The sequence below is a fragment of the Carcharhinus amblyrhynchos genome, chromosome 23 (assembly GCF_965287045.1).
Source record: "Carcharhinus amblyrhynchos chromosome 23, sCarAmb.v2.hapA, whole genome shotgun sequence".
Taxonomy (NCBI): Eukaryota; Metazoa; Chordata; class Chondrichthyes; order Carcharhiniformes; family Carcharhinidae; genus Carcharhinus; species Carcharhinus amblyrhynchos.
Window position 1 is genome coordinate 5843368 of NC_137346.1, and position 12899 is coordinate 5856266.

Genomic DNA, 12899 nt, shown 5'->3' on the forward strand with positions numbered 1-12899 from the left:
AAAAATGATTTAACAGTGCGTAACTTAAAAAAATAATTATTTTTTTGCATTTGCCCAAGGAATCAATTGATTTTCCAACAATGTAACTAAGCCTGAAGCATTCAGATTGCAATTAGAATACAGTACTCACCACTGCTGGATTTAAACACCAAAAGCTCAGGGTCAGTACAGCTGTCTTTTTGCGTGAACCTCTCCTGTTTCGAGGGCGCGCAAAGAAAACATTTTCATCAGGAATATCTGGCTGGTTTGTCCATTTGTAAGTCTGCTGAACTGCTATCCTGTAGTCATCGGCAAACCTATGGGAACAATCTATCATGTCAAAAATATGATACTAATGTTTTACCACTGCAATCTTCTTCTCAAAAAACAACACAATTGCTGTTCATGAACTAACTGTTCTTCAAACACCGAAGTCTTCCTTTAGCCAGAATGACGAAGCATGCAAAGTTAGAAATAGATTTGCAACCTTTTTTTATTTACTAGTGTCACAAGTAGGCTTACATTAACATTGCAATGAAGTTATCGTGGAAATTCCCTAGTCACCACAGTCTGGTGCCTGTTTGGGTACACTAGGGGGAGAATTTAGCATGGCCAATGCACCGAACCGGCAGTCTTTCAGATTGTGGGAGGAAACTAGAGCATCCAGAGGAGACCGAAGCAGACATGGGGAGAAAGTGCAGACTCCATACAGACAATGACCCAAGCCAGGAATCGAACCCAGGTCCCTGGCAGTGGGGGGCAGAAATGCTAAGTGCTAATGCACCATTATTTGCTGAGAGCAGGTAGCCTATTCAAACCCCTTTCAATTAAATGTGATGCACGAAGACAGAAGAGGCTAACCACTATGCTGCCCTCCATACTATTCACTCCATACCAGTATCCACTTGATCGGCCTCTCATCAACCACTTTAAACATTCCCCCCACCAGTCGCACACAGTAGCAGCAGTATGTACCATCCAATACATGCATTGGAGTAACTCACTAAGTCTGCCTCAACAGCACCTTCCAAACCAGTGACAGATTCAGAATATGAATTTTTGGAATATTTACCCACAAATAGTGTCACAAGTAGATTGGAAGTTTCATTATCAACCATAATAGGAAGGAATGCCATGGTACATAAACAAGATTCCCAAATCATTTTTACAAGTATTCAGTTGCAATTGCTTAATGATTGGGAATTGAGACAAGCACAATGAAGGAACTAACTGAATTAGAATCATAGAATCACTATAGTACAGAAGGGAGGCCATTTGGCCCATCAAGCCTGTACCAACACCAATCCCACCCAGACCCTATCCCAATCACCACACGCATTTACCCTGCTAATCCCCCAACACAAAGGGTCAATTTAGCATGGCCAATCAATTAACCCGCAGATCTTTCGACTGTGGGACGAAACCGAAACAACTGGAGGAGACCCACACAGACATAGGGAGAATGTGCAAACTCCACAGACAGTTATTCGAGGCTGGAGTTAAACTTGGGCCCTGGTACTGTGAGGCTTTGGTGCTAATCACTATACCACCGTGCTGTTTTCTTAACTGTGATTACTATGATTTTCACTGAGTAACCTCAGTGCAGTGTTAATGTAAGCCTACTTGTGACTAATAAATAAACTTTAACTTTTAACTTGTTATCAGACAAGGAGTCTGATTGTTGTCAACTGCAACGAGGTGCCATTTCATTTTTATGCCCGACAAAACTGTAAGATGATTTGAGCACATATAATGAAATTTTCACCATGGCCAGAAATTGCATTTTATAATCAGATTGTGCTCAAATTACAAGTAGTCTGAAACTTACAGTAAGCTTCTTAAACAAAGCAAAAATGTTCATAGCAATATAGCTCCAGATAATTATTATACCGCACTCCATTTTAATTATAGGGTTTTATTAAACCACAGCTTTGAAAGTCTGAACAGAACCCATCAATAAGATTCCAGCACTCACCTGCTCTTGTCCCTGAAGAGATAATCAAGCACCATGAACAGTCCTTTCAGTACCATCTGTGTTGAAGCACTTACAGTTGGGACTGTTACCGACTCCTGCTGTCCATTCAGCACAAGTACCTTCTCTTCTTTCTCCAGCACAGCATCCAGGTGTTTCTGCACATCGAAAGCTCATTCACATTTACAATTTAAAGAAAACTCAAATGCTAAAAACAGCTTGAAGTAGCACAGATTAAAGCAACTACTGAATAAGTTATGGCTTTTGCCCATTAAATCGCCTACACTAAGTGCTGCACTTCCGAATGTAAACAGCTGTAGAAATAAACTGTACAGCACTGTAAAATCATTTACTTTAAATGCTTGCAGCTGATGCAAATGTGGAGATCTCCCTCCATAAGTTGCAGGCCTAAATATAAACAAGAAACTGACAACTGCATACCAACAAAAATAAAGATCTATGAATCAGTCGATATGCTGAAGTTATCTATCTCACGGAAATGAACCTGGACTACTGGCTCTTTTGTTTTAATTGTAGGAATACTGAAGCAATTTATTAATACTAACAGCACTGCACAGATTTGCTATTCACACAAAAAATAGAAGCAGGATTAGGCATCAGGCCCTTCAAGCTGCCCTGCCATTCAATACGATCATGGCTGATCTATGACGCCCACAATTCCTTTTCTGTGCCATTTCCCATTAGCCCTCTCTTCCTCAATCTATCAAATATTTATCCACCTCCACTCTGAGTACTTTTAATGTTCAGCCTCCACAACCCTTTGGAGCAGAGAATTCACCACATTCTGCGAGAACAAATTTCAATGCACCTCGGTTTTAAATGACCAGCCCTTTATCTAGTAGCTATGTCCGCTTGTACAAAATTCTCCCAATAGTGAAAGCACCTCACTATCTCCCCTACCCTATTTAGAAAAAACAACCAAGTTTTAGACATTTAAAATGTACTATACAAATGTACTAAAATGTACTTTTGCTTCTCCTCTTCTGTTTTTGTGCATCATATTTAATTGAAAGGGGGCTGAATAGGCTACCTGCCCTCAGCAAATAATAAGAACATAAGAACATAAGAAATAGGAGCAGGAGTAGGCCATCTAGCCCTTCGAGCCTGCCCCGCCATTCAATAAGATCATGGCTGATCTGTCGTGGCTCAGTTCCACTTTCCCGCCCTCTCCCCATAACCCTTAATCGCTTCGCTTATCAAAAACCCATCAACCCGCGTCTTAAAAATATTTAGCGAGGCAGCCTCCACCACTTCAACGGGCAGAGAATTCCAGAGATTCACCACCCTTTGAGTGAAGAAGTTCCTCCTCAACTCCGTTCTAAACCGCCCCCCCTTTATCTTGAGGCTGTGCCTCCTAGTCCTACTGTCCTTTCTGAGCGGGAAGAGTCTCTCCACCTCTATCCTATCCATCCCATTCATCATCTTATACTCTCAGTGAGATCTCCCCTCATTCTTCTAAACTCTAATGAGTACAAGCCTAGTTTATTCAGCCTCTCTTCATAGGTCAACCCCCTCAACTCCGGTATCAGCCTAGTAAACCTCCTCTGCGCTCCCTCCAAGGCCAAAATATCCTTGCATAAGTGCGGCGACCAAAACTGCACACAGTACTCCAGCTGCGGCCTCACCAATGCCCTATACAGCTGCAGCAAGAGCTCCCTCTTTTATATTCAATCCCCCTTGCTATAAGGCCAGCATCCCATTTGCCTTCCTGACCACCTGCTGCACCTGCAAGCTGGGTTTTTGCGACTCATGCACAAGGACCCCGAGGTCCCTCTGTGCCGTCGCCTGCTGCAGTTTTTCGCCACGTAAGTAATAGTCCTTCCTACCATTATTCCTACCAAAGTGGACCACCACGCACTTGCCAACATTAAATTCCATTTGCCAGTTCCTGGCCCATTCACCCAGCCTATCTAGATCCTTCTGCAGACTCTCCACACCCTCCGCGCAATTTGCCGTTCCACCAATCTTGGTGTCATCAGCAAATTTCGACACCCTACACTCGGTTCCCTCCTCCAGATCATCTATATAAATGGTAAATAGCTGAGGCCCCAGCACCGACCCCTGGAGCACTCCACTAGTCACCAACCGCCAATCCGAATAGCCCCCATCAACCCCCACTCTCTGCCTCCTATTTGACAACCAATCCTCTATCCACGGCACAGTGGTTAGTACTACTGCCTCACGGTGCCAGGGAACCCGGTTCGAGTCCCTGCTCGGAACACAATCTGCGCAGAGTCTGCACATTCTCTCCATGCCTGCATGGGTCTCTTCCAGATGCTCTGGTTTCCTGGTTTGGGTCACTGTCTATGCAGAGTCTGCACATTTTCCCCGTGTCTGTGTGCGTTTCCTCCAGGTGCTCTGGTTTCCTCCCAGTCTGAAAGACGTGCTGGTTAAGTGCACTGATCATGCTAAATTTTCCCTCAGTGTAATGGAACAGATGCCAGAGTGTGGCAACCAGGGGATTTTCACAGTAACTTCATTGCAGTGTTAATGTAAGCGTACTTGTTACACTGATAAGTAAACATTTGACCATATAACCTCCTCTGCAGTGCTGTTGAAACAGTTTGAAAGTTAGACATTACCATCACTGAATTTCCCCATCATGAACCTCTTGGGGTTACATTGACCAGAAACTAGCCATATAAATACTGTGGCTACAAGAGCATTGACCAGAAACAGAACTAGCCATACAAATACTTGGCTACAAAGGTGACACAGTGGCACAGCGCTTAGCACTGCCTCACGGCGCCAGGGACCCAGGTAGGCTCGGAACACAGTCTGTGCAGAGTCTGCACATTCTCTCCATGCCTGCATGGGTCTCCTCCAGATGCTCTGGTTTCCTCCCACAGACCAAAAGATATGCTGGTGCATTGGCCATGCTGAATTCTCCTTCAGTGTACCCTAACAGGCACCGGAGTGGCAAGTCAGGGATTTTCACAGTAACTTCACTGCAGTGTTAATGTAAGTCTACTTGTGACACTAATAAATAAACTTTAACCTTTCAGCAGGTCAAATGCTCGGCATTCTGCACCATTTTAATGGCATTTAGGAATAGGGAATAAATGCTGGCCTAGTCAGCAATGCCCATAACCCATGAATGAATAAAAGTCAGTTTTTGATCTGATTCCAGATGACAGAAGTGCCAACACCCTTGGTCTACATGTCATGAAGACTGTAAACCTAATATAGTTTCAAACCAGGTCTAAAAAATGCTTTGATAGCCAATGCTATTTTTTTGTCACTTCATAAACCTAAGCAAAGTTTTGTTTGTTGCTATGATAAATATTAATACTCACTCCAAAATCATCTATGATATACTAAATATGTTGTATGCACTTTTTCTCAACTACTTTGATCTCCATATTTACAACTGGCACAAGTATATGTAAACTTGCTACACTATAATGTTACTTGCGCACCAGCTGTGGTGCTGCAGCACCTCCAGTGAGAGGAAAGAGGATATAATTACAACGTGACAGGTATACATAGGCAATTTCTATTATAAAACGTAAACACTGCAATTTAGAATGAAAGTAGAATGAATACAGAATCTATGTTCTTAAATTAAAACCAAATAGCTTCTACATGCTAGGCTCAACTATCCCTCCAGCCTCTAACCGCAGGAATGCATTTGGGAAGCATATTTAGTCTTGATTCACATGTCCAAAGTGACAGGCAATCAGCCAGTTTAAAAATGAAAAATAAATGTCATGCACAGAGCTCTGTTAGGGTGACTACAGCTCATTGCTACGTAACAGGTATCTGGTCAGCTACACTACAGTCAGCACTTAACAATACAACCTCTAATTCTGTGGAAGTTCTTTGCGTAGAAGTCTCAGCTAGTATTCATGAGATTGTGGTAGGGGAAGCAAGATATGGATTCCAAAGTGCAATTCTGAAAGTACAGAAGGCTACATACTATATCTAAGGTTTTGTGTCTCACCACACTTATTAAAGAGCCAATTTACCTGTAAAATGGAAAACGTAGCACTAGTTAATCCCCAGTTATGAAAAACGTTCAGCATTTCCTTGCCGTTCCAGACTTTGCAGGACGTTTCATATTCCTTCTCCACCAGATTGCCAGAACTCTCTTTTAGCCAGCTGGAAACAAGATATTGAAACAAATCAGCCATTAATTCCTTGTCGTGAGGCAAAACCTAAATGAAAGTTTTATAAGTCTCAAGCCCAAATGAATTTCATTCTAAGTGAAGTAAATAATACCAACTGACCAAGTGTCATGTCAGAATTGGAAGCAAATGATCCAAGAAACAAAAGCAATGTTAAGGGGAACTCTGTTTGTTCCCAAATACACAAAATAACCACAAAATAAGATTTCAGAGTAGCAGGCAATGAATGAGATAAGGAAAGAATACATTGGGTAAAGTGAAAGAATTAAAAGGAATCACAGAGGAAATGAAAAATTAGAGTTGGATTTCAAATAAATCACTGGAAACAAAACATGTCAAAAGTAACATTGATGAGTCAGGTTTAATATTTCTTGCATGATATACCTGCAACTAAGAACTTCAGAATGCACCCAATTTGTCAGGAAAACCATTATTCCTCTCAACGGAATCTGTTAATTTTACATAGGACTTAGAAAAAGAAAACTGTACTGGATATTTTGGAGAAAAGCCAAATTAATTAGTACACATACCCTAATGAAAAACAAATGTTTGCCTATTTGCTTTCTGAACACTTTAAACTAAATAAGATGCTTATTTATAATTCACAGCAGAGAGATTCTTCCTGCTCAGAAAGGACAGCAGGACTCGAGGGCACAGCCTCATGATAAGGGGGGGCGCAGTTTAGAACGGAGTTGAGGAGGAACTTCTTCACTCAAAGGGTGGTGAATCTTTGGAATTCTCTGCCCACTGAAGTGGTGGAGGCTACCTCGCTAAATATATTTAAGTCACGGGTAGATAGGTTTTTGACAGACAAGGGAATTAAGGGTTATGGGGAGAAAGCAGGAAAATGGAACTGAGCCACTTCAGATCAGTCATGATCTTATTGAATGGCGGGGCAGGCTCAAAGGGCTAGATGGCCTACTCCTGCTCCTATTTCTTATGTTCTTATGTAGAGCAAGCAGTTTAGTTTTCTTTTTGGAGGAAAAGGTTGTGATAAATACTGCTTACTCAGCCATCTATAATATTGCAAAATCAATGTCTTAAAACTCTGTGGAGCAGAATACTTGAGCAATAATCTCACCAGATGGTTCTATGTTATAAACTGGGACAGAGAGGACCTCACAATCATTTGTTTCATCAGATGAGACCACAGAGCCTTGCAACCAGAGCCATATATAGTCATTCAAAAATGTATATGCTATGGATTTTGTTGGGAGCAATTATATTTATTTTTTGCTTTATAAAGAAATGTCACCAACAGTTCTGATGCTTCAGGTAGCTAAAATGTGATATATGTCAGTACCTAAGGTTTATTTAATAGTGTTACAAGTAGGCTTACATTAACACTTCAATTAAGTTATTGTAAAAGTCCCCTGGTCGCCACACTTTGGCGCCTGTTCGGGTACACTGAGGGAGAATTTAGCATGACCAATGCACCTAATCAGCATGTCTTTCAGATTGTGGGAGGAAACTGGAGCACCCGGAGGAAACCCATGTAGACACGAGGAGAACATGCAGATTCCACACAGACAGTGACCCGAGCCAGGAATTAAATCCAGGTCCCTGGCGCTGTAAGGCAGCAGTGCTACCCACTGTGCCACCATGCCACAGATCAACAATTATAATTTTCTTATTGCAATCTTATCAAGCATTAGCTAAAAAGCATTACTGATAAATATATTTAAATAAACTCATCACAAGTAAACTATTGCATACTTAGTAAAACTATAGCAGACTGTACGCAGTGCCTCATGATTGCTTTTTCTTATGTTTTGGTTGACCATGCTATCCAGTTCTTCTCGAGCAAATAATAGCTCGCTTTCTGTGACGCTAAAGCTGGATGATTCCCGTGCACAATCTTCAATATTATGCGCTTCATCGAAGATAATGATTTGGTTTTTCAAGTTAATCTTCATCTATCTCAAACACAAAAAAAAGTAAAGCAATATTCCAGTACAATATGCAGATTACTAGTCTAGTCCACAAGGAACATAAAATTATGTGATAAATAATTTATTTATAAAGCACTTACACTCTCCCTTATCTGTGGGTCCATTAGATAATTGTATGGGCAAAATACAATATCTGCCTCTTGCATCAGCTCACGTGCTACAAAGTATGCACATGAGCGAAGCTTCTTTCCAAGGCTCACCAACTCTTCAATGTCCCAAGCCAAATGCATACCGTGAATCCACTGTAAAGTGTTCTGTTCATTCATTTTATGGACACCCTGATAAAAACGGCATGATCTTCCCTGTAACAGAAAAATCAGTATAATATCTTAATTGCATAGAGGAAAGAAAGATCATCCTCAACCACATAAAACAAAAAGATGTAACACTTTAACAAGTACTGGTTTCCTTATCAACAAATCATCTGGTATGTATAAATACATACCAGTGAAAAGTCTGACAACACCAGGTTTTAGTCCAACCTATTTATTTGATAATATACTCACAAGCTTTCGGGTTAGTCCCTTCGTCAGGTGAATGGAGAGTTCTGGCCTCAGACAGAGCATATAAAGCACAGACAGTTTAGAGATTACTGATTAGAATGCAAATCCTTACACCTAACCTGCTGTTCAAGACCTGAAGTGGCTGATAATGTGAGTGGAAGGAGCACTGATCACAGTTTAAAGAGATGTGTATTGTCTCCAGACAGTACAGTAAGTGAGGTTTTGCAAACCCAGGCAAGTCACGGGGGTTACAGATAGTGCGACATGAACCCAAGATCCCTGTTGAGACCGTCCTCATGTGTGCGGAACTTGGCTATCAGTCTCTGTTCAGCGACTCTGCGCTGTCGTGTGTCGTGAAGGCCGCCTTGGAGAATGCTTACCCGAAGGTCAGAGGCTGAATGCCCGTGACCACTGAAGCGTTCGCCAACAGGAAGGGAACAGTCTTGCCTGGTGACTGTCGAGCGATGTTCATTCATCCGTTGTTGTAGCGTCTGCATGGTCTCCCCAATGTACCATGCTTCGGGACATCCTTTCTTGCAACATATCAGGTAGACAATGTTGGCCGAGTTGCAAGAGTATTTACCATGTACCTGGTGGATGGTATTCTCACGTGTGATGATGGTATCCATGTCGATGATCCGGCATGTCTTGCAGAGGTTGCTGTGGCAGGGTTGTGTGGTATTGTGGTCACTGTTCTCCTGAAGGCTGGGTAGTTTGCTGCGAACAATGGTCTGTTTGAGGTTGTGTGGTTGTCTGAAAGCAAGAAGTGGGGGTGTGGGGATAGCCCTGGCGAGATGTTCGTCTTCATCAATGATATGTTGAAGACTCCGGAGAAGATGTCGTAGCTTCTCCGCTCCAGGGAAGTACTGGATGACGAAGGGTACTCTGTCCACTGTGTCCCGTGTTTGCCTTCTGAGGAGATCGGTGCGGTTTCTCGCTGTGGCGCATCGGAACTGCCGATCTATGAGTCGAGCACCATATCCTGTTCTTATGAGGGCATCTTTCAGGGTCTGGAGGTGTCTGTCACGATCCTCCTCATCTGAGCAAATCCTGTGTATACGGAGGGCTTGTCCATAGGGAATGGCTTCTTTAACATGTTTAGGGTGGAAACTGGAGAAGTGGAGCATTGTGAGATTGTCTGTGGGCTTGCGGTGTGAGTTCCGATGCGCCACAGCGAAAAACCGCACCGATCTCCTCAGAAGGCAAACACGGGACACAGTGGACAGAGTACCCTTCGTCGTCCAGTACTTCCCCGGAGCGGAGAAGCTACGACATCTTCTCCGGAGTCTTCAAAATATCATTGATGAAGACGAACATCTCGCCAGGGCTATCCCCACACCCCCACTTCTTGCTTTCAGACAACCACACAACCTCAAACAGACCATTGTTCGCAGCAAACTACCCAGCCTTCAGGAGAACAGTGACCACAATACCACACAACCCTGCCACAGCAACCTCTGCAAGACATGCCGGATCATCAACATGGATACCATCATCACACGTGAGAATACCATCCACCAGGTACATGGTAAATACTCTTGCAACTCGGCCAACATTGTCTACCTGATACGTTGCAAGAAAGGATGTCCCGAAGCATGGTACATTGGGGAGACCATGCAGACGCTACGACAACGGATGAATGAACATCGCTCGACAGTCACCAGGCAAGACTGTTCCCTTCCTGTTGGCGAACACTTCAGTGGTCACGGGCATTCAGCCTCTGACCTTCGGGTAAGCATTCTCCAAGGCGGCCTTCACGACACACGACAGCGCAGAGTCGCTGAACAGAGACTGATAGCCAAGTTCCGCACACATGAGGACGGTCTCAACAGGGATCTTGGGTTCATGTCACACTATCTGTAACCCCCGTGACTTGCCTGGGTTTGCAAAACCTCACTTACTGTACTGTCTGGAGACAATACACATCTCTTTAAACTGTGATCAGTGCTCCTTCCACTCACATTATCAGCCACTTCAGGTCTTGAACAGCAGGTTAGGTGTAAGGATTTGCATTCTAATCAGTAATCTCTAAACTGTCTGTGCTTTATATGCTCTGTCTGAGGCCAGAACTCTCCATTCACCTGACGAAGGGACTAACCCGAAAGCTTGTGAGTATATTATCAAATAAATAGGTTGGACTAAAACCTGGTGTTGTCAGACTTTTCACTGCGTTTACGCCAGTCCAACGCGGCATACCCACATCATAAATACATACCAAACAGCTGTAGAGGCTGGGTCGTTAAGTATGTTCAATAGTTAGATTGTTAAACAGTGAAAGAATCAAAGGTTATGGGGATAAGGCAGGAAAGTGGAATTGAGGGAGATTGGTTAGAGCCACTTGGGAGGGTTTAAACTAGTTTAGCAGGAGTGGTGGGGCTCAAAGCAGTAGGGAAACAGGAGAGAATCTTGAGGACAGCACGGAAGTTAAAGCGGACACATGACAAAATAAAGGCAGTGTCAGTAATCCTTGTACTAGACAAGTCAGGCAAAAGCAGGGCAGAGAACAAGAGAAGTCCAGATTAAACTGCATTTATTTCAATGCAAGACGTCTGACAGGCAAGGCAGATGAACTTCGGGCATGGATGGGTACACAGGACTGAGATATTATAGCTACTACTGAAACATGGCTGAGGGAGGGATAGGACTGGCAGCTCAATGTTCCAGGGATACAGATGATATAGGAAAGATTGAACAGGAGGTAAGAGAGAACGGGGAGTTGCCTTCTTGATTACGGAAAACATCATGGCAGTACTGAGAGAGGATATGTCTGAGAGTTCACTCACTGAGTCTAAGGGTAGGACTGAGAAATAAGAATGGGGAGATCACTTTGATAGGATTGTACTATGGACTGACAAATAGTCAATAGGAAATTGAAGAGCAATTATGTAAGGAGATTACAGATAGCTCCAAGAAAAACAGGGTTGTATTAGTAGGTAGATAGTCAACATCTTTTCCCAAAAGTAAGGGAGTCTAAAACTAGAGAGTATAGGTTTAAGGTGAGAGAGGAGAGATACAAAAGGGTCCGGAGGGGGCAGTTTTTTTCCACACAGTGATGAGTGTCTGGAACAAGCTACCAGAAATAGTGGTAGAGGTGGATTCAATTTTATTTTTAAAAAGCTTTTAGATAATTACATGGGCAAGATGGGTACAGAGGGATTATGGGCCAAAGATGAGCAATTGGGATCAGCTTAGTGGTAATAACTGGGCATCATGGACAAGTTGGGCCAAAGGATCTGTTTCCATGCTGTAAACCTCTATGACTCTACATCAGATCAGTCATAATCTCATCAAACAATGGAGCAGATTGAATCTGCCGAATCGCCTACTACTGCTCCTACGTTTTATGGTGAGAATGCCAACAAGTGGGTGAAGTTATCAAAGGCAATACACACAGCACTGGCATGGGAGCTGTTTCATAGCACTCACTTTCTGACAGGTTATTGCAGTTGGTCGTGAAAACTAAAGGTGAAGAAGGTTAGACATGATGGTAAGTTTCTGTTTCGATTTGGTCAAATTGGTCTGCTTGGCCACCTCGCTCAGTATAGAGGCAGTGCAGAAAGGGCCATGGTTTAAAATCTCATCCAAAAGACAAAACCTCAAAGTAAAATATGCTTTCTCAATTCTTCACTGGAATGCTAGTCTAGTTTCCACACTTCATTCCGAGATGAGGCTCGTTCTCTTTTGTCTCAGAGGCTAAATTTATCCAAGTGTCAATTAAAAATTTACATTAACGATTTCAAAGTACAAAAACAACTAACATGGAATAATCTGGTTGTAAAATAGCTTCAAGAAATAATGCAACCACAACAATCATAAGAACTAGGAGCCACAGTACTTAGCTCCTCGGGCCCATTCTGCCATTTAATACAAGCATGACTGATCTCAGCAAATGCTGGAAAATCTCTGCAAGTCTGACAGCATTGGTGGAGAGAGAATAGAGTTAACATTGAATCTGGAAGACCCTTCATCACAGCTGAAAAGAATGAAAATTGGACAAGATTTCTACTATCAAGAGGTTGGAGTAGCTATAATTGATAGGACTGACATAGACAAAAAGACAAAGGGAATGTAAATGATAATGATAAAAGGCCAAGAATGGTGCTAACAACGTCCAATAAGACGTGGGATATCCTTTTGGAAAGTTGATGTGGTCTCAATGGGCTGAATGGTCTCTTTTTGCACTGTCAGGATTCTGTTCTACAATTGTGTATTCTCATTCATTCTTACCAGATCAAAAAGTAATACTTAATTGTTTAATAGCTCAGAATGTCTTGGAATTCCTCTGTAGTCCAAGTTCTAAACCAACATTCAATTAGGTAGCTTGCACAATTTGCATCTTGTTTAT

At 42.6% G+C, this 12899-nt stretch overlaps 1 protein-coding gene across 2 annotated transcripts in view; it reads right to left on the reverse strand.

Annotated features, from left to right (window-relative positions):
- Nucleotides 1-12899, reverse strand: part of brip1 (BRCA1 interacting helicase 1) — a 222200-nt gene that overhangs the window by 164377 nt on the left and 44924 nt on the right. For both annotated transcript variants that reach the window (XM_080210671.1, XM_080210670.1), the window contains 5 exons: nt 8132-8353; nt 7816-8015; nt 5941-6073; nt 1955-2109; nt 131-296 (listed from right to left, as the gene is read on the reverse strand). In XM_080210671.1, coding sequence (XP_080066797.1) covers nt 131-296; nt 1955-2109; nt 5941-6073; nt 7816-8015; nt 8132-8353 — 876 coding nt within the window. The remainder of the gene's footprint in view (nt 1-130; nt 297-1954; nt 2110-5940; nt 6074-7815; nt 8016-8131; nt 8354-12899) is intronic.